This window comes from Mugil cephalus, chromosome 17 (genome assembly GCF_022458985.1).
Source record: "Mugil cephalus isolate CIBA_MC_2020 chromosome 17, CIBA_Mcephalus_1.1, whole genome shotgun sequence".
Taxonomy (NCBI): Eukaryota; Metazoa; Chordata; class Actinopteri; order Mugiliformes; family Mugilidae; genus Mugil; species Mugil cephalus.
In genome coordinates this window covers 21,504,194-21,528,305 of record NC_061786.1, presented here as the reverse complement: position 1 = coordinate 21,528,305, position 24,112 = coordinate 21,504,194, and the positions used below count along the sequence as shown (strand labels likewise).

The 24,112-nt window shown below is 42.2% G+C and overlaps 1 protein-coding gene across 3 annotated transcripts in view; it reads right to left on the bottom strand.

Annotated features, from left to right (window-relative positions):
- The window catches only part of atrn (attractin), a 141,115-nt gene that overhangs the window by 52,372 nt on the left and 64,631 nt on the right, over positions 1-24,112 (bottom strand). For 2 of the 3 annotated variants that reach the window (XM_047611277.1, XM_047611280.1), the window contains exons 23-25: positions 23,003-23,081; positions 20,905-21,062; positions 11,535-11,596 (exon numbers count right to left, since the gene is read on the bottom strand). In XM_047611277.1, coding sequence (XP_047467233.1) covers positions 11,535-11,596; positions 20,905-21,062; positions 23,003-23,081 — 299 coding nt within the window. The remainder of the gene's footprint in view (positions 1-11,534; positions 11,597-20,904; positions 21,063-23,002; positions 23,082-24,112) is intronic. The other variant, XM_047611278.1, reaches the window with a different exon arrangement.

Here is a 24,112-nt window from a genome sequence, read left to right as displayed (position 1 = left end):
CAATGAGGTCAGATTCAAAGAGAGTGCTCAAGAATGCAAGAGGGGAAAGGGAGAGAAGAAAAGGAGATGGAGCGAAGGGTGAGGCGTTAGGAAAACGAGGAAGCCAGAAAAGCGGAGATGAAGAGAAGGTTAAAAAATGTGGAGGGAACGGAGACAGCAGGGGAGGGAAGGAAGACGGGGAAAAAAATGAGCAAGGAAGAGCAAAGAAAAAAAAAATAAGACATTGTAAAGCAGAGAGGTAAACAGATAGGCACATCTGAAGAAGAAGAAAATGTTAAGGATGAAGATGGAGAGGAGGAGGAGGAGGAGGAGGGAGAGACTCGCAGGGAGAAAAGAAACAAAGCGAAGAAGAGGAGGAGGAGGAAGGGATTGTTGTGGCGCGGCACCGGCAGCGTCGCCCGCTGAGCGCCTGGGGAGGCCCCCGAGGACCGATGGGGAGGGTTTGAATGTGTTCTCATGTGTCTCATGAGAGAGACGACGCTGCCAGTTTGCACCACGAGGATGAAGCTGAGGGCAAACACTGCCGAGCGTGTGAGAGGGTTTGAAAGAAGCAGCTGGGTTTACAGAATACTCACAATTATACAAATATGTGATTTACATGTCTTAAATACAGAGCGTGGAAGCAGGAGGCCTGCAAATAAGCAGCGATCGGCTGTAATTGGGGATCTGGGAGAATAAAGGCAAAGCTCGTCTCAGGCTGCTTTTTGGCAGCGTGTTGAAAACAGCTCCAGCAAAGACCGAAACTAAACTATTTCACAGACAAGTTTGGACAATGTTTTTTTCAACGCGACTGGTCAGAGATTTGTACTTAATTGTTTACAAGCTCCAAAAACATCAAGTACAATAGGAAAAACCGGTCGCAGCATTAAAACCACAGACAGAACAAGTAAATAACACTGAACCAATTCAATGTTCTGAAGAACAGCACAAGGTGTTGACCTGGCCTCCATGTTCACTAGATCCCACACTGATCAAGTGTCGGTGATCCACAGAGGGAGGCCCCTCCCCTCAACCCATAGAACCCAAAGTTTTTTGGGGGTGGGCGGGGCTTAGCTGGAGGCAAAATATCTCAAACACTATAGCCTGTAGACGCCGGTTAGCACGCCGGTTAGCACATTCCAACACATATTTTAGTGAATATACTAATACACTCACTCCCCGAGTCTGTGACTGTTATTTCAGAAAGACGCTGATGGGACTACATTCACCCCTACACTCTCACTCACTGGATGGACGATATAAGAGGACACAGAGGGGACGAAGTCTGGTCCGTCTTTATCAAGTGAAGCCTCTCCAACAAAGATATTACAAGAAGTAAGTGGAACCACTGTGGAGGGGAACGTAACAAATGCAACTTCTGCTTGAACACCCCTGAAACACACAACTAATGTTGCATTAGCTAATGGTTAGCATTAGCATTAATTACATGCAACAAGAATCCCCCAAATAATGACTTCAGTCACAATTTAGTCTAAAGTTATCCAGGCTGAAACTAATGATGCATTACATATTAAATTACATTACATTACATATTAATCTTATCTGATAGTGAAGTGTGCGCGCTGTTGTTGATTGGCGATTAAAATAAAGGATTGGAGCGAGACAAAGCGGAACCAAAGTTGTCTACGACTCGCAGTGGCTGGTATGTGATAAAACTAAAAGTTAGTGTTTTTGATTTTTTTTGGTTTTACCTCCCAAAAATACAACAATACGATGTTTTCCCAGATGACAGTGACAGTGTTCGACTCAAGCTTTAATCTATTTTGCCTCCAGCTAACGTTGTGACGTCATAGTGACGTAGGCCATGAAGGGGTCTATATGTATGTATGTATGTATGTATTAATGTATGTACCCACTCCTTCCTCCATACAGGACTCATGCACTTTGAAGATGTGCGTTTCAATAACATTTCCCTGGCAGTTGGACGGAATCACGGCTACGTTTTATGATTCCAGGCTGCAGAGTCTTCCGTGCTCCGTCCTGTCAATCAATCATCCATCACCTGCTGACAATTATCCACAACGACATCTATGTACAAATACAAACGCGTGTGGGTTGGGGCAGCAGACGGAGCATGCCACCGTCGGGGTCAATGTCATTTTCCTTTCAGCCGGCGGCTATGATTGATCACTTTCTCAATTTGACGACGGGGAAGCGATTTGCTCCATGATCAAACCGAGGGAGAATAAATGCCACGGGGGAAATAATAGACAATGATCTGTCGTTTAGTTAATGGGTTATAGCTTAAACCGACGTTTGGAATTGATCGTATTGAGCCGACACACGCAGGCTGCAGCCAGGAGATTTAAAGTTGCAGCACAGAAACAGAAGACTGAGTAGGTGTATTTGTGGTTTTGTTTGAAGGACAATGGTACGGCTCAGAGGGCACACAGCACCACTGAGCGGCCAGCTGAGCTCCGGAGAGCGTGCATGCGCGTGTGCATTTTAAAGAATTTCTGCACTCATGTCTAAACCTGCAGATGAGATGACTTTCCACAACAACAGAATCCTTTTTATGCCTTTGTTTTCTTTACGTCTCCTCGAAGGCTGCGCTACAAAGAAGAATATTACAAATACGATCAGTGCTCGGAGGATAATAAATCAACACTCTATTATGTGTAAATGCGCGCCGCTGAAACCTCGAAAGCAAAAGAAAAACAGCAACGCGGCGTTAGCTGTGCGTGCAAGAAGTAAACAAAAACACACACGAATAACAAATAAGCCTGTAACAGCACCTCGCAGTGAGGTATCTGAGAGAGAGACATTGTTTCTAAAGAGGCACGCTGGTGCAGATTGTCCACACATTTACAGTGGGGGAAATAAGTATTTGATCCCCTGCTGAATTTGTAAGTTTGCCCACTTCCATAGAAATGATCAGACTCTGGTTTTTATGGTTGTTTACTGGTTATGGGTATGGACAGAATATCAGTCGAAAATGCATAAAAAACACACAATCTAAAAGCTATAAATTGTTATGTATTTTATTAAGGGAAATAAGTATTTGATCCCCAAGCACAACACAAGTCAGTACTTTGTAGAGAAACCTTTGTTGGCAAGCACAGCGATGAGACGTTTCTTGTAGTTGGTCACCAGGTTTGCCCACAGCGCAGGAGGGATTTTGGCCCATTCATCTTTACAGACAGTCTCTAAATCCTTCAAGTTTCTTGGCTGCCTCTTGGAAACTCGGAGCTTCAGCTCCCTCCACAGGTTTTCGATCAGGTTAAGGTCTGGAGACTGACTAGGCCACTCCATGACCTTAATATGCTTCTTCTTGAGCCACTCCTTTGTTGTCCTGGCAGTATGTTTTGGGTCATTGTCATGTTGGAAAACCCACCCACGAGGCATCTTCAGTGTTCTTGCTGAGGAAAGAAGGTTTTTGTCCAAGATGTTACAGTACATGGCTGCATTCATTGGCCCCATAATGCGGTGAAGTTGCCCTGTACCCTTTGCTGAAAAACAGCCCCAAAACATGATGTTTCCACCTCCATGCTTAACCGTGGGTATGGTGTTCTTTGGGTCATACTCACGTTTTTTCATCCTCCAAACACGGCGGGTCGAGTTAATGCCAAATAGCTCAACTTTGGTTTCGTCAGACCACAGCACTTTCTCCCAAGCCTTCTCTGAGTCATTTAGATGTTCACTGGCAAACTTAAGGCGGGCCTGTACATGTGCCTTCTTGATCAGGGGGACCTTGCGGGCACTGCAAGAGTTCAATCCATAACGGCGCAGTGTGTTGCCAACTGTTTTCTTGGTGACGGAGGTCCCAACTGCTTCCAGATCATTAACAAGCTCCTGCCGTGTTGTTTTAGGCTGCTCCCTCACCTTTCACATCATCATCCTCACTCCATGAGGCGAGATTTTGCGGGAGCTCCAGACCGAGGACAGTTGATGGTCCTTTTATGGGTCTTCCACTTGCGAATAATGGCACCAATAGTTGTCACCTTCTCACCAAGCCTTTTGCTGATGGTTTTGTAACCTATACCAGCCTTGTGCAGGTCTACAATCTTGTCCCTGACATCTTTTGACAGCTCTTTGGTCTTGCCCATGGTGCTGTAGAAGTTGGAATGTAAGAAACTGATTCTTAGAGCAGGGGTGCTTTATATACATGACGAGTTAAGATCAGGAGTATTGGTAATTAGTTGACTGAGCACAGCTGTGTGCCACATGCGCACCAGCCAATCTGTAGGAGCCTGAATTCTAAGTGAATTGTTGGGATCAAATACTTATTTCCCTTAATAAAATACATAACAATTTATAACTTTTAGATTGTGTGTTTTTTATGCATTTTCGACTGATATTCTGTCTATACCCATAACCAGTAAACAACCATAAAAACCAGAGTCTGATCATTTCTATGGAAGTGGGCAAACTTACAAATTCAGCAGGGGATCAAATACTTATTTCCCCCACTGTATATGTTCTTCTTTTTTTTTCTTTTTTTTATTCATTTGTGCAGCACAATGAGAGAAAAACACTTTCATTGTGAGGGTGGATCTGGAGAAGATCTGAAAATTAAATAAAACCAAAACAGTTGTGATTCATGAGCGAATGGACATGGGTCTTTTGAGGGTGTCCTGTGGTGTTAGTGGGGGTCTTTGGGTCCAATGGGTTGAGGGGAGGGGCCTCTGTGGATCACTTCACAAATACTTGATCAGTTTGGGGTCTAGTGAATTTAGAGGCCAGATCAACAGCTTGTGAAGTTCTTCATGTTTTTTTTTCTTGAGTTGTTCCTCAAGTGACTGCTGCCATCAAAGAGTGTCATTGCAATGGGTGTGGGGGGGGTGGGGGGCTACTTCAGTCTAGATGGGGGCTACATGTCTAAGTAACGTCCACATGAATGAATTCCAGGTCCAAAAGTTTCCCAGCAGAACACTGAATTGTGACAAGCTGGTCAGTGCTATTTACGTCTCTTGTCCGTGGTCATAATGTTGTGGCTGATTGGTGTATGGTGAGGATGCGGTTTCGAAAGACCCCGGAGCAGTGGTGCTGGTCACCCTTCTGCTTTAACAGGGTAAACGCCTTAAAACAAGGTCAGTGAGTGGCCACTTTGGGCTGATGCTACATGCTAATGGTGGAGCCATTTCTCTGACATGGATGAAGGAACTTCAACACTTGAACTGGAAAGGAAAAAAATAAAAAATGTTTCGGTTGTAAAGGGGAAGACAGCCCATGTTAAAGCTCAGTCATATCGGAGTCTTGGTGGCAGCAGGATGATTCATCCATACCGACGAATCCCTGTCACCCACGCACCAACGCAGACTTGGCCCAGGGCGGGCAGCCTGCTGCTACCCCGTATTTTAATGCCTCAGCCCCGGCCAAATTTAACATCTCCCCTCTGCTTAGGAGATGTAAAGCTTTTTTTTAAAAAACACAGCCGTGGTAACAAGCCGCAAAGTGCAAAGCGAATTACGATTCTTAAACGTGTTTCAGGTTTTAATAATTATTCCGAGGGAGACGTTTTAGTCAGGGGAGGTTCTTATGAGCTCCGTGTGAGTCTATTGTCTTCTTTGTCGTCGACGATTTGAAAAGATGGGGATTGTTACGCCGCATTGTGTTTTCAAAGAATTACGTGGCCTCCTTTTTTTATTCTTGTCAACAAATTTAGAAGAAAATACCAAAAACTAACAATACAGTATGTTCGTCTATCAATACATGACAGAAAATTACTCAAGCAGGAGTAACTGACGAATTTAGTGCACATTTCCAGCGGCAGGATGATGTATGCATGTGTGTTAATCATAGGTTCCTGACATGAATGGATGTCAATGGCACAGAGGATTAAGATATGAGGCTTAGGGTGCGCTGACAACACCTGGCAGAAGAATCTGTCCTCTGCTGGTTTTAGGATTCTGAAAGGGATTTGTTGATGAGAAACATGTCGCTCTGCTTCAGTCTCAACGTTTCCACTTTATGGAGCTGAAGCCTGAAAGGTGGTGCATTTGATTTAGTTTTAAATGTGTCATAAAGTCAAGATTTGGTTTTCTGAACCCAGTTTCAGATCATCATTAGAGAATGAACATGGGTCTTCTGAAGATGTGCATTTGGAGGCCAGGTCAACACCTTGTGCTATTCTTCTTCATGTTTTCTTCTACTGGGAACGTCTGCTGCCATCAAGGAATGTAATTTCTATAGGGTGGGGGTGTCTGGTCTGGTGTAGGTGGATGCTACATGTCTAAAGAAACGTGCACACCGAGACGGCATTTTTTGAAACTGACTGTTTCCTGAACCACCCACAAAATGTTAGTGTTTAGACGGAATCCATTGCAGTACTTATGCCAGGCCTTATGAGGCGCTGTAAGGTTACTTGGAGACCAAGAGCATGGGCATAAGCTTGCAGGGTGGGGCTATGACATAATTTTCTCCAAAAAAAATCCCCAAACTGGCGGGTTCAAAAATGTGGGGTTTCGGGCTCTGAAAACGTCGGCTCCGTTAAGACGGAAAGCCTAACTAACAAAATATTTACAGTGAAACCCAGCTTCATGTAAACAGCGCCTAAGTAACATCCACAGGAATTAATCCCAGGTCCAAAAGTTTCCCAGTAGAACACTGAATAGTCACAAGATGTTATTCACTTCTCCTGTGGTGTCAGTGGTCTTAATGTTTTGGCTGCTTGCTGTACCTTATGTCATCCTAATCCATATTGCAGTAAGCGAACGCAGCGTTTAAACTTCTGCCTCCGATCACGCACGAGACATTTCCGAAGACAAGAGCCTTAAATATCAATCCACCACCCTGGTCTCAAGCAGCCGACAGCAGCTGAAAGCCTGGAGCCGCTGGATCTGACAGCTGTTTCCAGCAAATTGATTTAACCGAAAAGTAAATAACATTTATTATGTGTAAAATAATAAAGTGAATCTTTTGTCTGCTGTCTAGTTAACATGCAGACTCCCGAGAGATTACTCCAGCAGAGAGTTGAGCTCAGAGCAGCGGTTAGTCCGGGTGATTTTTATAATTTTCGCCGCGTACTGACAGTCTGACTGGATGAACTCATACATACCAATAAGGATGCACACTGACACTTCAGGGCACACGACGCTGCCAGCAGCAGCAGCAGCAGTCACTTCTCCACTGGGGACAGTCAAGTATACTAAAAATATATGCAAGAACTTGTGTCGGTTGGAAGTGCCCACCAGAAAGCACAAGCTATTTTAATATTAGCAGCACAGATGTGTCAGCGCGCTCCCGGTGGAAGCAGCTTTTTTCTGGGACACCGGGCGTTCGTGCTGCGCCGACTATTAGAAGGTTAAGTTTTTAAGAAGTAAAACGCTACGCTGGGCCAACATGTAGTCGGTGCCCTGCAACAAAAGTTAAAAAGAAAAAAAAGTATCTTCCTCTGTTACTTTGATGTCTCTGTCAAAAAAATAAAAATAAATGTGGGTCCCAGAGCAGAGGAGGAGGGATTCCTCTGCAGGTTCCAGGGGCTGATTTTTTGTCTTAAAAATCTGACAGTTTCATCATCGAGTCCTGACCTTGTTCTTTTCTCCAGATTATACTGACATCAAAAACGCCTCAGTGCAGAACTGAAGCAGGAATGTCTGCGCTCGGCTGAAGAGGACTTTAAAGTGTTCTTATGTAATTCCGCTGCTTATATATTCCAAGTATCATTAATTCTCTAAGACACAGGCAGATGTAACCTCCCTAGGTCTTGCTTCCACATGCACCTTTGCTGAACTACTGAAGAACATTTGCTTCATAAACAAAATTCTGAACTTACTTTTCCTTCGAAGGAGGAATAAATTTAAGTTAACTTCTTATGATTTCCATGATAAGTGGAAGTCCTAATAAGTGACCGTCCTTTTAGCTTCCTCCACTTTGCTGTTTAGACCATAGACTGTATAAAGATGAACGGTGGAAATGTGAGTACGGTATGTGTGCAGACCCAGAGAATGTAGATTCAGACCCACAGTCCTGGATCTGCAGTTCTAGGCCGCTTGTTTTGCTCACCAGCGCCCTCTAAGCCACTGGAGGCCAATATGGACGACGATCAGAGAGTGAATATTGACGGAACATTAGCATAAGTTTAAACAATACCAAAAGAAAACATCAGGTGTTTTAAAGAAAATCAGCTTTTAAAATACACTTGTGACACTGTTTTGGGGCGTACTCTTTATTTTATGTCACTGTTAGTTGTTAGTTTGGTTCAGCACCTCGGGGCGGGGACGGAAGCAAGCAAGCTCAAAAAACTCGGAAACCTCCTCAAAAACAGAAATGGAAGTGTCAAAAATGAGTAGCTCCGCCATTATTTAACCCCGACCATAATCAGCTGATGAACAAGGGGTCTAGAACTACGGATCTGGCCAAAGCCAGTAGAGCTCCCCCTGGTGACTGACTGCAGTATAGGTCATAAGCTCCACCCCCTCCACGTTATTTATTTGAAGCTATAGAAACAGGATGTGATACAATAGTGACTACCCGTTGCCATGTCAACCAATCACCAAAGCAGAGAGTTGTATAATCCAACATTTCTTTGTAACTGGTGAAGCGTAGTGTTAATTAAACGAAAACGCAAGCGAGTCAAGAGGAAGTGTGGGCGGGGCATCGTTATCGTGGCTCCGCCCTCGAAATGAACCCGACTCTGGGCTAAACAAGATGGCGCCGCCCATGTTCTTGGGAAAATAGCATCAGTTTGGTCAATGCAAGGAAGTTGAGACGAATTGTATGTATTTATATAAAGTCTATAGTTTAACAGAATCACAAGTTAAAAATGTTTAAAATGTTCACCACGAATGGGAGCGTCCCTGAGGTGAGAGGCAGCCGGACAGCTGGAGTGTATAATCCAACATTGTACTGTGGAGCGTATGTTAACAAAACGTGGTAGAGATATTTTTTAACGTGGTTGAATGAATGTTTTAAATGTTTGTTTATTTATTTATTTTTTTTTTTGGGTGGCTGGTGAACGTTGGTGGGTGCATCGGTGCTGGTGCTGCAGATAACAGCGTGGCACCACCTTCATCCGTCCCCACAGGGAACGTGGCTCAGAGGGAGATTAAGACACAGGAGAGAGTCGGAGGGAAGAAGAGCAAACAATTTTCACGTTAATTAGCAGCCCTCTCTCTTCTCACAAACAATGCGGCGCCCTGGAGAAAACCAGAAGCAAACGGGGACAAGGCTGCGAGCTCACTAACTTTAGGTCTCCTCTCATCTCTGCTGAATCAGTGGCAGGCAACACACACATCAAAAAAAAAAAAAAAAGGGAAGGAAGAAGAAAGACAGTGCTGTGGGATTAAGAACAAGTCAGAGGGAGTGGAGGGAGGCTGGGAGTAAGGAAAACAAGGGCGAAGGGTGGGGGGGTGGGGGGGATATGAGTGGAGTTGGAGGCAAGGAAACGAGGGACAGAAGAGGAGGGGAAACAGAGATGGAGAGCCAGAGATGAAAGAGGAAAGATAGGAGGAGAGAAGGGTTGGGATGGGAGATGGGGAGGAGAAAGAAAGAACAGAGGAAAAGGAATAAATGAAATTGCAGGAAAAGATGGATGGAGAAAGAAATGGTGATGCAGAAGGGACTAGGGGAGGGTATAGGCACGGACTTCACGTATCACGATACTTATCCCGATACTTCAGTCACGATACGATACATTATTGCGATATATTGCAATATCGATATTTTTTCCCACCCCTGGTGCAGACCATAGACTGTATAAATATGGACATGCCAAAGCACGTAGAGCTCCCCCTGGTGGCTGGAGGCTGCAGTACAGACCCATTCACGATTTAAAAACAATGTGATTTTGAGGGGCGGGGCTTAACTGGAGGCAAAACAACACTATAGCCTGTAAACGGCGGTTAGACTGTTTTGGGAAACGCATATTTAACAGAATATACTAATACACCCACTCCCTGAGACCATGAATGTTATTTTAAGAAGTTGACTCTGACTGATGGGACGATATTCACCGACCCCTACACTGCCACTCACTGGATGGACGATTTGACCAAAGGAGGACACAGAGGGGACGAAGTCTGTCTGTGAAGTCCGTCTTTATCAAGTGAAGCCTCTCCAACAAAGATATTACAAGAAGTAAGTGGAATCAATGTGGAGGGTAACGTAGTAAATACAACGTCTGCTTGGACACCCCTGAAACACACAACTAATGTTGCGTTAGCTTGCGGTTAGCATTAGCATTAACGCGTAACAAGAATTCCCCAAATAATGATTAACGTAATTTGTCAAGTCGTTCCACCCAGTGAAATCCTGCCTCTACACGAACAAATTGTCAGACCCCTATAACAATATCTTGAAAGGACATGTGCAAGATTTGCAATAGAAGAATTTGAAGGATGATTTTTGTCCATACGAACACAGAGGGGCTGCATTTATCAACTGAAGTCTTTCCAACAAAGATATTATAAAAGGTAAGTGGAGGGTAAAGATGCATTTCCTGGATTTTTTTCCATAATTATTTACATTTCTGTTGATATCATGACATTTGTGTGTCCACAATAATTGTGAAGTGAAAATCTGATATCATGACAGCCCTCGACATGCCAGTATCACGATCGATCGACCGACGAGGCACTAAAACGCCGAGTTTAATGCCGAACAACATCGCAAGTACACCTCAGGGACGGGCCGGTGTTATTCAGTTAATGCTGAAACATGTTGTTTTTTGAACATCGCTGTATTGGCCATGAAAAAAAGAAATAAAAGAATAAAAGAATCCCTTAGCCGCATCAAATCTCCCTCCCTGCCTGCCTGCACACGGCTGCAGGATCAATAGAAGCAGCAGGTCTTGGAACAGGCGGCATTTTTTTTTTTCCCAGGACAAAGTGGCGAGCACACAAATATGAAAAAAATAAATAAGTGATAAAAAAAAAAAAAGGGGGGAAAGTACACATGCAGGCGGTCGAGCATGCAAGCGGCACACATGTGAACCCAATTTCTGGACCTTTTTTTAAAAAAAAAAAAAATAAAAAAATCGATAACACATTACAGAGGTTTCCTGGAGAAGTATAGTGCATCGAGCTCGGCCGACAAAAAACCAGCACCTCCATCATTACAAAGCAGCGCCGCGCCGCTCCGGCTACGACTGCAGATATTCATTTTAAAATGAGGTCAAGGTCTAAGGGTGATTCCCGCTGCCGTATGGGAAAGGTCATATAAAAAAAAATAAATAAAAAACGTGTGTCCATCTCCTGCTATCGCTGCTGCACTGTTTATTACACGTTTAACCTAAACAAAACCATTATCTTCAAGAGTGATGATACCGGACCTGCAACATCTTCAAAACCCCCGGAGAATAAATGACCAGTGTCTGTAGAAACTAGTGTATGAACAGAGGAACATATAAAAGAGGAAGAAAAATAAATAATGATATGAATAGAGAGAGGGGGTCTGTGACTGTGTGTCTAACCAGCTGCTATAAACCAGTGATCTGCAGAGCTTCCTCATACAGTGACGGCTGGTGATCCATCACTAGAGAGAAGGCGACTGCAGCCAGTTCAACGTATCTGACGTATCCGAGGTGGTGGTGGAGGTGGAGGTGGTGAGTAATGGAGCCGACAGGAGGGAGGAGGAGGAGGAGGAGAGCGACTCACCTGAAGAACGTGACGAAGAACTGCACCAGGTCCATGAAGTTACTGTGCTGGGAGAAGGCGATCTGTGGACGAGACAAAGAGACGGGACGGTCAGCGCCACGCGTGAGCTTTAGACCCGAGCTGAGAAATAACTGCATCTGCATGACGATGCACCTGTGTGCACCGATCGGCCACAACATTATGACCACCCACGGGAGGAGTGAATGAACGCTGAACCTGAATCTTGTCATAGTTCAGTGTTCTGCTGGTGTTCGTTCATTTATTTGTTCATGTGAACGTTTAATCATGTGTTTCCATTACAGCTTCTTGCAAAATGTAATTCTCGTAAAGTTTCATCTCATAATTCTCTTAAATTCCTGTCAAAACAACTTTAAATTCCTTAAAAAATGTCTTTTAAAGATTGCTTTTAACATCTATCTTGTGTTTTTCTGTTTTTATTTGGTGTCTATAAAGTGTCTGAGTTCTTGAAAAGCACTATATTATTAAAATGTATAATTATATTATCATTATTATTAAATTAACTGGTCACATGACCCCCTGCGTCGTCTCCGGTGACGGACAAATGTGGGAAAAAAGTGTTTCCATTGATCTTTTGCGATACACTTTCATAACAATATCTCTGAAAACATTTTTACGCCTCATGAGAGCGTAAAAATGTTTCAGCTTTACATATTTGAATACATACATTTTTTATTACAATGTTTAGGTTTTATGCATTTCTAGGAGGAATGGAGACACAGATACTGACTAATCGCTTTAGTTTGCTGCAGGAAATCTTTTCAGCCTCAAGTGTTTTTGCACATTTGCACATGGTTGTTTGGTTATTGGTTGTGAATCCATTTAATTTTATGGCAATTTTAATTTTGTGGGTTGTCTACTTGTTTTAATATTCAGTTAAATGTTGTGTAGATAGTATATTGTGTTTTTCCTTTTTTTTTTTTTTTAAATGTAATCTTTTAGTTATATGTTATGTAGGGGGTCAAGAGCCTGCACATTGCTGCTGCACTGTGACATTTCCCAGTTTGGGATGAATAAAGCATCCACCCATCTCCACCCATCTCCATCTATCTCCACCCATCTCCACCCATCTCCACCCATCTCCATCCATCTCCATCCATCTCCATCCATCTCCATCTATCTCCATCTATCTCTTGGTGTAACAGGCAGATAAAGTCAGACTTTAGTCACAAAAATGACCAAATCCAAATTCAAAGTAAATATGGCGGCTTTCTATCCATACTGTGGTAAGTTCATACACCGATCAGCCATAACATTATGACCACTGACCAGAGAAGTGAATGACATCGAGTGTTTTGTGACAATTTAATGTTCTCATTCATTGGTGTGAATGTTACTTAGATAAGTAGCACCTACACCCACAGCAAAGACGCTCCTCGATGGCAGCAGCACTTTAGGAACAACTCCCCCCCCAAAAAAAAAACACGAAGAACAGGACAAGGCGTTGACCTGAACTCAAAATTGTGTTGCAGTGTGTAGATTTCCATCTCTTTTCAGTCGACCGAAAACTAACTCGTTCACACCTACAGGGAGGCTCCCGCTGTGTCAGATTATCTGCGCTTCAGACCAGACGCCCGTCACAGAACGTCTGTCCTCTCAGCTGCCCACAGCGTGCAACAAAAAAAAAAGAAGAAGAAGAAGAAGAAGAAAAAAAAAAATTCCAGCACATGTGGGCAGAAATATTCACCATGTAATCATCACAAGAGCAACTGCGCCAACAACATCCTGTCTTAATCAAGGTTGCCAGGGGTAACACTGACAGCGCCCCCCCCCCCTCCGCCCTGTCCTCCCCAACCACCACCACCACCACCACCACCACCACCCAACCCCAATACACTCCTGCAATAACACAACACTGCCTCTCTCTGGTGACACTGAGGTACTGAGGCTGCAGCCTAGAACAAAAAACCAAAACAAAAATAAATTCTCCTCACACACATTCTCACACTGAGTCTCTCCTGAATATTATCGCTCAGCTGAGATTTGCATAAAATTCCTCTGGACAAACAAAGCTGCAAAATCCAGCTGCGTCCCTTCGTCAGTGTCTGAATACTTACAATCAAGAGTCACAGTGTGTGCGCCCAGTGAATCTAGAGCAACGTTACACCAGATCGACACCGGGCCCATATCACACCGGCCTCTATGGTGGGATGTTTGGGGTGTGTGTGTGTGTGTGTGTGTGTGTGTTTTGTCGGCCCGGGGTCTAATTTACTTGTGTAGTCAGCACCATCTGGACGGCTAATGTGCTGCTGTTGATTACTGTTGAGCGTCGAAATCCTCAGCGTGACAACTGTGCTCCAGACTGTTGAACACACTGAAGATTAAGTTCAGGGTGAGAAAACTTTCAAATAAATAAATAAATTTAAAAAAACACACACAAACAATGTCATCAGTGTTTGTCATTTGTGTGTTTTGGACTAACTTCAGGTGGATTAAGTGGTTTCAAACAGCTCCTGGGTTCTTCTAAAGAATCATTAATCCTGTTTGTGTGGCGTTGTTAGTGAATCATTATCGCTGCTGTCTTGTCGTGACGATCTTTTATACCTAAATGAAGCTTTTTCGGGTTGAATAAAAGTCAAAACACGTCAGAAAATAACACGAGGAGCCGTCCTGAGTCCAATCAACTAGGCCGACTTTATACGACGCAAAGAAAAAGAAAAAACTTGGTGGACAATGACACGTGAGAGATAATAAAACAGGGGTGTCAAACATGGGGCCCGAGGGCAAAAAACTGTCCCACCAGAGGGTCCGATCAGGCCCCAGTGGGAGGAATATGCAAACGGAAAAGAGAAGAAGGAGATAAAATTATCAATCAAAATTATTTACAGATTAATTATGTTACATGTTTTACACTGGGCTGCGTGTGGCCTTTCAATGAACTAAAATAAGTAAATACATCAAGGTGGTATGAATGGACAACTTCTAAAATTAAAAAAATACTTTTTTTGTCTTTTTTTTCTTCTACCAACTCATTTTTTTGACTTTTTTTTTTATTATTTATTTAGTAGCTTTGCAAAACCTTCTACACCTCCAGAAAAATCAGCGCCGAGCAATTTCCGAAGCTCGGTTCCTAAGAAGCCAATCAGGTATTTGCAATTGGGGAGAAAATGGTCATGTTCTAGTTCCTCTGCTCATGCATGTAAATGGGGGCAAAAAGGAAAATGAATGAAGGAAACCTGGCAGAGATTGTATAAACCTGTGAGCGACGGAGGATCTTTTTAAGAGCAGAGTGTAGAATTATCAAAAAAGAAGCCGCGTCGGCAGACGAGCTTCACAACAAAGACGTCTGCTTCTTTAGGTGATTAATTCTCTCTTTTGTGAAGACACAAGAGTCAAGGACAACGCAACGAACGCTTCTTCGGCATCCTGCCATCGCAAGAATGGCTAAGCTAAGCTAGGCTAACAAAAAAGTAATGCATTACAGTAAATGCATTACTCCCATTACTAATAGGTTCCATGTAAAAAGGAAAGGATGGAAGGAACTGGAAATTTAAATATATGAAAGCTGGATCCTTAACCTTCCTACTGTCCTTTTTGTTAAATTTGACCTGTTTTCATTGTCTCTATGTCCCATAATGTGATAGATATTTGGTTTAATGCCCATTAATTCTACAAATGTTATTCTAGGCTTCATAAACAGTCACACAGACCAGGTCAGTTATGATCTGGGAGGGAAAAAAGTTGCAGGTTTTGAAATGAATCTGGCTTTAATGGTGATGTCACGTCGGCAGCATTTAGTCCATTTAAATCCAGCTGTAGTTTCTAAAGATGTGAACACAGTGATTGTACTTGAGCGCAAAAACAAATAGCGCAGTCGCTCTGGTTGGTTTGTGATGCTGCTCCCCGAGCTGCAGCTAAACGCCTCCTGCATCCATTAGCTCCCTTGTTCTGCTCAGTCACTCTGAAGTCAGCAAGTCTTGTTTGCAAAGGCACTTTTTAAGATGTTTCCTCGAGGTGCATTCGATATTCTGCTTGTACAGTCCTGCCTGGTATATGGCCCAGATAATTACCACAGCGGTTCCACATTAAATTACACAGCAGTGCTCCTCTCACATGTATTTGCACTTGAACTCGGGAGTACAGGACGTTCTGCCTGTATTTACTTTAACGCTCACTGCAGAGACGAACGCGAGAGATGAGCGAGAGATGGAAATGAATAAGTGAAATTGCCTAAAACTTGGATGTACGAACAAATATCTGCACAGCGGGGAACGTATTCTCATCAAACTGTGCACAATTCATTAAACTATGATGCTGAACAGAGATTAAACAGCCCCTGCTAAACATCTGCTTGTTAGCATCGTTACAGTGAGCATGTTAGCAGTGCAGTTAGAGTACTGCCACAAAAAGCAAGTTTTTAAATGAATGAATTAAATTCATTATTCAGAGCCATTCTGAACTTTGTTTCGTTTATACACTGATATATATACGGAATATGGAGGGGTGTCCTGTGGTGTCTGGAAACAGAATGTTGTTAGTGGGGGCCTTTGAGGGAGGGGCCGCTATTGATCATCCCACAGATACGTGATCAGTTTGGGAGCTAGTGGATTTGGAGGCCGGGTCAACACCTTGCGCTGTTCTTCATGTTTTTTTTGTTTTTTTTTAGTTGTTCCTAAACTGTTTTTACGGAAGAGTATAAGAGAAAAAAAACAAATAGTGGAGGTAGATTTTTTCATCATCATGCACTTTTGACAATTTTTTGACTTTCCCCCCCAAATTTTTGACTTTTTTTCTCAAAATTTCATTTTTTTTTTTGTCAAAGTGCATGAAAAAAATCTACCTCCTCTAATTTCTGTTTCATCATGCTTTAACAAAATTTTTACTTTCTCAAAATAGTTTTTTGACTTACTTCTCGAAATTTCGACTTTCTTCATTCTTTTTCCTCGAACAGCATGAAAAAACATCTACCTCCTCTAATTTTTTTCATCATGCACTTTTGACAAAATTTTGACTTTTCCCCCATAATTTTTGACTTTTTTCCTCAAAATTTCGATTGCATGAAAAAATTCTACCTCCTCTAATTTTTGTTTCATCATGCACTTTTAACAAAATTTTTACTTTTTTCAAAATAGTTTGACTTTCTTCTCAAAATTTCGACTTTCTTCATCCTTTTTCCTCAAACAGCATGAAAAAAACATCTACCTCCTCTAATTTTATTAATTTTTTTTTCATCATGCACTTTTGACAAAATTTCAACTTTTTTCCTCAGTTTTTTTTTTTTACTTCAAAGTGCATGAAAAAAAATCTACCATCTCTATCTTTTTTTATAAATAAATAAATAACGTCTGGTCTAAGTGTGTGCTACATGTGGAAGTAACATCCATATGAATGAACGTCACTGTACTATTATTACAGTACAGTGCCTATTCAGGCATAGATTTGTGTGCATACTTTCTACTTTTTTATTTTTTTTTATTTTCCATTTTGTTGCCTTAAAATAAAACTCTTTTTTTTAACAATAATACTCTTTTTTTAGGCAGCATCACTTCGTTTCCCTGCGCTCTCTGTGATCGCTATCAGGACAAACCCATCAGCTGCCACGCGTGGCCCAGATAAACAGCACCAGTCTGCAGCGATACGCGGCGCGGCCCAGCCGGGCTGACAGATACAGCTGCAGCGGGGCATCAGAAAGTGGAGGCTGCTCTAATCTCAACCATATCATGACATGTTCACTAAGGCACGGAACAGGAGATCACAGCTCTTTAATGTAATTAGTCTGGGATTTGGGTTTCATTACAAACATCATTAAATTCAGATCTATTCTTCATCAGGAAAGAGGAAGAAAAAAAAAAGAGAGAGAGAGGAGTGTGAGAACTCCTCGCTGACTAATCTCACCGCAGTAGATTCTGCTTTGATGATCCGAGCAGCTCGACGGTGATGAAGCCATCGTCGTTTTTTGGTGGGTCACAATAATCAGAGCTGCTTTTGCAACTTGGAATCAAGCTTTATATTTACATACTTGCCAAAAAAAAAGCCATTTTGTTGGGGAGGGGGGGGGGCAAAAAATACAGTATTTATGCAACAAACATGGACGACGAACGCAACAAGTGGAGCTGCAGATGAAAACAACCTCCCCTCTAAACGTTCTAGCGCTGCTTCCGACCACGTGAAAGCAAACGAGAAGCAAACGGAAGAGACAAGAGACTGAGCTCAGTGTGGTTACAGACTAAAGCCTGGAGAGAGCTTAGCCTGCACACAGCCCACTCTGAATGCAGCATGTGTTTCAACTTAACATTCCTCTTTGCTCTTTTCTCAGTTTCTGCTTATGAACCGTTTTTTTTTTTTTTTTTTTTTGATTTCTGCCTGCCAAACACCGGAGGAACCACCGCCTACGATATCACACACATCCACGCTGCTGCAGACTGCTGAAGGCGACGAGAAAAGGGAAAAAAAAAAAGGGGGGAAATAAAATAAATGTATGTTATTAAGGAGAAATCGTGAAAGATCAGCGGCAGGAACGGAAAAAAGACAAAAAGTTACCTCGCTGCTGAAGATAAAACTCCATCAGTGACAGGAGGAAAAGGACGTGTGGGGGGGAGGGGGGGTGATCTTCTACATGATCCCACCAAGCTTAGACAGAAGGTGAGGAGGCTGATGGGAGCAGTGGGGGGGCTGTAATAGAGACCTCCTCTTCCTGAGGCCGGGCTACTGAAAAGCTGGAGCTCCTGGAGCGTGGAAGATGGAGGCAGGGTCTCAGGAGGAGGAGGAGGAGGAGGAGGGCAAAAAAAGGGGGAAGGAGCTCACTTCCATAAATGTTTAGGAAAACACCAGACAGACGCACGTTATTTAGAACTGTACCTGAGAAAGAAGTCGCTAACGCTCATTAACATAAAGTCGAAGGCGGAGTTTCAAAACTGAACCTGTGAGCTGTGTTAGTGGCGAAGCATCCGAGTGTGACAGATGTTTAACCAGAGCTCGGTCTGTCCTCTAATTAATGTCAGTGGAACAGAAATAAAAACAACCACGCGCTCATAATGTAAGGTGTTCCTGATAGGGGTTGTCATGGTAACGTACTGTACTGCAGACAGAAACAATAAATAAATAAATAAATAAAGCGTTTAACCTCTTATCATTCCATGCCTATTCAGGACACACCCAGAGTTAATTGAATCCTGTTCATTAACATGTTGGAGCTCATTCAATGGTCTCGGTCTATTTTTAAAGCCAAGACTCTGAAGTTTCTATCACAAAAGTCAGAATCACTCTAAGTGGTTTTGTTCTTGACTATTCAAAGTTGGAACACAGTAAAAAAAAAAACTAAAAAAAAACTTTTTGTTTTGAAAAATGACTTGACGTGTCCAGAGCTCGGATTGGTTCAAAAAGCTGCTGCTGTCCCATAAACCACCCAGAGGAAAGATCCCATAATATTAGAGCTTTAACATAACAGAAAATATTTCCCAACAACGCTAGTCACCTTTATTCTGTGATTAAAAGTCAAAATGTTGAGAATTTTTGATGCCCACCCAAGACAGCAGCGCTCACTGCAGCACACTGACGACATACTCAGCTAACTTACAGTTTATTAGCTGCCTGAAGCTAAGTATGGTGATGCACAGTTAAGGGCGTTCTGCAACTCAGATTTGGTCAAAAATAAATGTCTTGTGTACGTTTCCTTTCAGTCAGTGCTAGCTACGATGTTTGAATAAATAAAACAAACTTTTTTGGATACTACAAATCGATCAATCATCAACCGCTGACAGGAGAAGTGAATAACATTTAAACCATCTTCTTACAATTGTTAGTTTTACTTGAGGACGTCCTGTGATTCTGATATTACCCGTGTTTCATGTGGCACATTCACACTGGATAAACAAACTCTGTTTTACTCTTAATTTACGTTCCATTGTTCTGGCTCTGCTACTCTCCGTCTCACTCCAGTGCATGTCAGAGACTGTTTTAATTACTTTGCAAATTAAAATGGATAATAAAAAATATATTTTTGATACTATTTTTTCCCCGAGGAAGAAATAAAGCAGCTCCACATTTGCCCATGAACACACTAATGGTTGATTTAATGGTTTCATCCGTCTAAACGGGTGAACAGTTCAATGACATCTCCACTTTGTGCTCTAACATCGGTCCACTGTGAATAATAGCACGTCCTTCACGAAAAAAAAAAAAAAAACACAAATCAAACAAAAGAAAAAGTTAAAACTCACCCCTAAAATCAAAGGGATTATTATTATCAGAGGACGTCTGTGTTACGAGAATAATGGGAGGTAATTTTTACTCATCAAAAATCACAGACATGGACATTTTTTTTACGGGATTAAGATCACAGATGACCTCTGTGATTGTTAGAAATTACAGGACGTCCCCAGGTGAAACTAGTCCCTTACGAACAGGGCTTTAGACGCGTAGCAGCTACCTAGACCAGACCAGGGACCAAAACGGTTTAAGAAAAACTAAAAAAAACAGCACAAGGTGTTGACCTGGCCTCCAAATTCACTAGATCCCAAACTGATGAAGTATCAGTGAAGCCCGTCCCCTCAGAAGGACTGTGTCCATTCAACTCTTTTGGAGTCCTATACAATAGGTGTAGGAAGGTGGTCATAATGTCATGCCACAGTAAATCCATGCAGTGAATCACCTGACTAAAACACAGGTGCTAAACACCAACATTACATCATTCGGACTCACAACGTGAGCCCTGTTGAGGGTCAGTTTTCCCTCCGCTGCACATGACAGCAGTGATTTGGCAGCAAGCGGCCGAGAACATAAAGGTTCCCATTCACTCCGGCTGCTAAGGAGCCACATCAGCACTGGAAGGGAAAGGCCTCTGCACATCGGTTTCTTTTTCCCTCCCCCCTCATAACACCTTTGAAGAAGCAGCAGCAGCAGCGTGACTCAGGTCTGTACATTTCCAGGTTAGCGGCTCGAACGGTTTAAAGTAAAGCCGTTAGAAGGCGTCATATCTCCTCTCGGTTTTCCTGCGAGCGAGGCCCGTGCTACTACAACCTTCCTGAGCCGTCTCCAGTCACCACTTCCACTTCCACATGCTGTCAAACACTAAAGCACTCATCTGAAGATGTGAGGACTCATATCTGACCAATCTGCTTCCTCTCAACAAACAGACCTTTTAGATGTCGGAGCTGAATGAATTAAATTTGACCCGTTAGTGGAGTGACTCATTGCCGCGGCTTTTAAATCATCCCGTCAGTTGTCAAAACATGTCACTTTTTTATATGTAAATGCTGCTCACCCCCGTGTGCGGCGTGTGGTGAGACCCTCAAATGTTTATCATGAATATTCAACGCCCTGCCGCCTCCTCACAATGCAGAGTCAACAAACCACTGCGAAAAAAAAAAAAAAAAACCTCTTGTCCTTTTTGTCAAGTTGACGTGGCGCTTACTTGAATCTTAATGGGCCACGTGAAGTTGCTGACGTAGACGAAGAACGTGATGTTGGGGTTGTTGCGGAAATCGAAGTTCTCGTTGGAGAAGCTGTCTTTGAACTCCTTGATGTTGCTCCGAGAGACGATGGGAATCTCCTCTCCGGACTGCGTGCCTGCTGAACGACAGGATGGACGGACGGAGACGGAGGAAGGAAGAAGAAGACACGAAAGGTGAAATCATACAAGGGAAAATATACAGGACGATGAAAAGAGGCAGGAACAAATAGGCTTTTCATGGACAATACTTCCAACTTAACTGTTTACACGGACACTACATTTCTGCAGGTTTGACCAAGAGATATTTAAGACTTTATAAGACTGTTAAATGTAAAAGCTACACAAAGTATGAAAAATAAGGAAAAGCAGACACCCAGAATTAATTTCAAAATAACTCAGGACATCCCTGGGGTGGGCTCCACTAATGAGGAACAGAAACATAACAGGCCGGGGCCAGAGGGGGTCACACTGCAAATTAAGTGGTAATAAATGGATGTAAGGGTTTAAGACTAAATGTAATTTAAGACCTACAATGCAAAACTGGTGGCGGAATTTAAATTAGTGGGTGGGCCAACAAATGCACACAGCAGCTAAAGAAAAATGACCTACAACACACACAGCTGCATATACTTTTTTCAGTGCTTTACATCAGTGGTTCTTCTCATTCTTCTAAATGAAAAGCTGCAACCCAAATCAAAGAACATTTTCAGCTTTTTAAATTTATTGAATTAAAAGGTTGTGCGGTTTGAACCTGAGAGGGTAAAATATAATATCGCGTAATGAAAAGACATAATGATGCTATAAAGGGAACTATTCCCATTTACACTCAATTAGCTGCGTTTTAATTAAAGCCAGAACTCTTCACTTCAGTTAGTTTTTTTTTTTAACAGACTCAACAGAGCTTTCAGGCACAAACACCAAATAAAAAAAGTCCAACTAATGAGAAATATTAACAAAAAATGGAAAAATTATGTGGTTTCAGCTGAGACTTTGCAGCTATATTCTTGATCTAAAAACATATGGTGGGAACAGACATACTGTGAGCTGCAGATATGTACAGTCTGTATAAAAACAGGCTGCACCTCAGCACCACCAGTAGCATTTATTGGCCTCCACATGTGTCTTCTAAGAGGCATCCATGTGCTGTTATTGGGGTTATTAATGGGAAACTAGTGTCCTACCCTTTAAATCTCAACAGCACGGGTTAAAAACACCTGGTTAACTGCACTGCTGCTGTTATTTACGTCGTCGTTATGTTGATGCCTGTGTTTGCTACTGGAGAGTCGAGTTCTATTCTATGACAAATAAAACTTTGCTTTAGGAGGAAACATGGAGGAAAAAAAGCAACTACTTTCTAAAACACTGTTAATGTCATCACGCTGCTTCTTTCCCGTCACCTCGTTAACTGTTGAGTTATTTTTGACGGGAGAAGGAGCAGAGGTGACATCTTCAAACTGTTTGTTCTGTCTGAGAAAAACAGGCCACGTTCACTAATGAGAAGCTTTTTGTTGTTAAAAAAAACGTGCCTTGAAATGGCTTAAGATACGTGATTATTTTGTTTCTTAATCTTGATTTGATTTGATTTTTATAAAAGAATGACACACTGTGATAAAGTGCAAGTTGGAGAAGATTAAAACATTCATCTTCAGTATGAAACAGATCCCTGATTATAAATATACTGACCAAATAAATAAATAATTAGCTGTCCAGTTCATTAAAACTGACCAAGAGCTTGTATTAACTTTTAAATTGGTTTAATTTAACGCACATTTTTATGTCCTCCTCCAGTTTGTTCCACGGTTTTACACCACAAACAGACATGCACATAATTTTCACAGTTGAAAGGACGAAAAAGACTCTTTAAAATTTCCTCTAAAATCGTGCGTTTCCTCTCTGACCATGAACATCATTTGGGTTTGACCTGTTTTGAATTCAACCAGGTCACAGAACTTTAAAATACCGGATTTGTATGAGGATTTGTATGAGGATTTGTATGACGCATCCTTATGAATCTTTATATGTACGTCTCCATCTAATCTAACCTATTAATCAGACTCACCGGTGAAGCTAGTGGCCCAGGTTACGTTCAGATTGAAGTTCTTGGAGGCGTTTATGAACATGTCCAGATCACGGTTTGGCTGAGGACGAGAGAAAAACACAGAAAACACATTTTTACCATATGAACATGAAGTGTAACCAGAATACAGTCAGATATATATTCAAACAGGAAGAACGAGCTTGTAACAGGTGGTAACAGGGATTTTTTTTTCTTCACCTCTTTGCAGCTGCACAAACTGTTTGCACAATTAATGGAAGCGGAATTAACAAATCAAATGTTTGAACGGGAGCCGACGACGGCAGCGCAGAGAGCGCGCCGCATATACAGTAATTGAAGCCTAAATATTGTTGAATTGATGTAAATTAAGATCTAATTAATGTTCGCTCGCTAAACGAAAGGCTCATTAATAAAAGATCTGTTGTACAAAAAAAAAAAAATAAATAAAAAAAACCACAATAAATATTTAAACAGCTTGAGCGGAGGCGGCCGTAGCTGGGTCGTGTCTGTTCAAGAGACGTTTAAAGGGTTTTCTCGTCGTATGACTAAAGCACATTACTAGATATTGTTTTTAATCTCGTCTGTAAGTCTTAAATCCATCTTTTTTTGTGCTGTTAGACAGCGATGCCTCAGCTTCCAGATAGTTAGCTTCATCGGATGCAGTTTTAAAAGGGACCTATTAAGCTCACTTCAGCTCTGATTCCAGGGGCTTCGCTTGAATAGCTTTGCAGGATTGACAGTTTGGGTTTTGCAGCCCCCAGGTGTAAAGGAGCGCAGAGCTCTTTAAACTTTCTCCTGATTGGTTGTGAGTGAGCAGCCCTCGTCCTCTGGTGGAAAACAAAATGTAAAAACTTCTAAGTAACATTATTTAATTCTCCCTTTCTGAACAGAAACACACTTGGTTTTTTGTTTTTGTGTGGCGTAACGGGGGATATTTGGACGCTGGAGTGCATAAACTGCCAATAACACTAATCAAACAGACTGTTTAGAGAAAATATTTACATGCAATTACTGAGAAGACCATTGTTTGATTAATAACACGCCATTTCGATTTCATTATGGGACTGTACATAAAGTGAAATTCATGACAGATCCTCTAAACTGTAGCCAAAG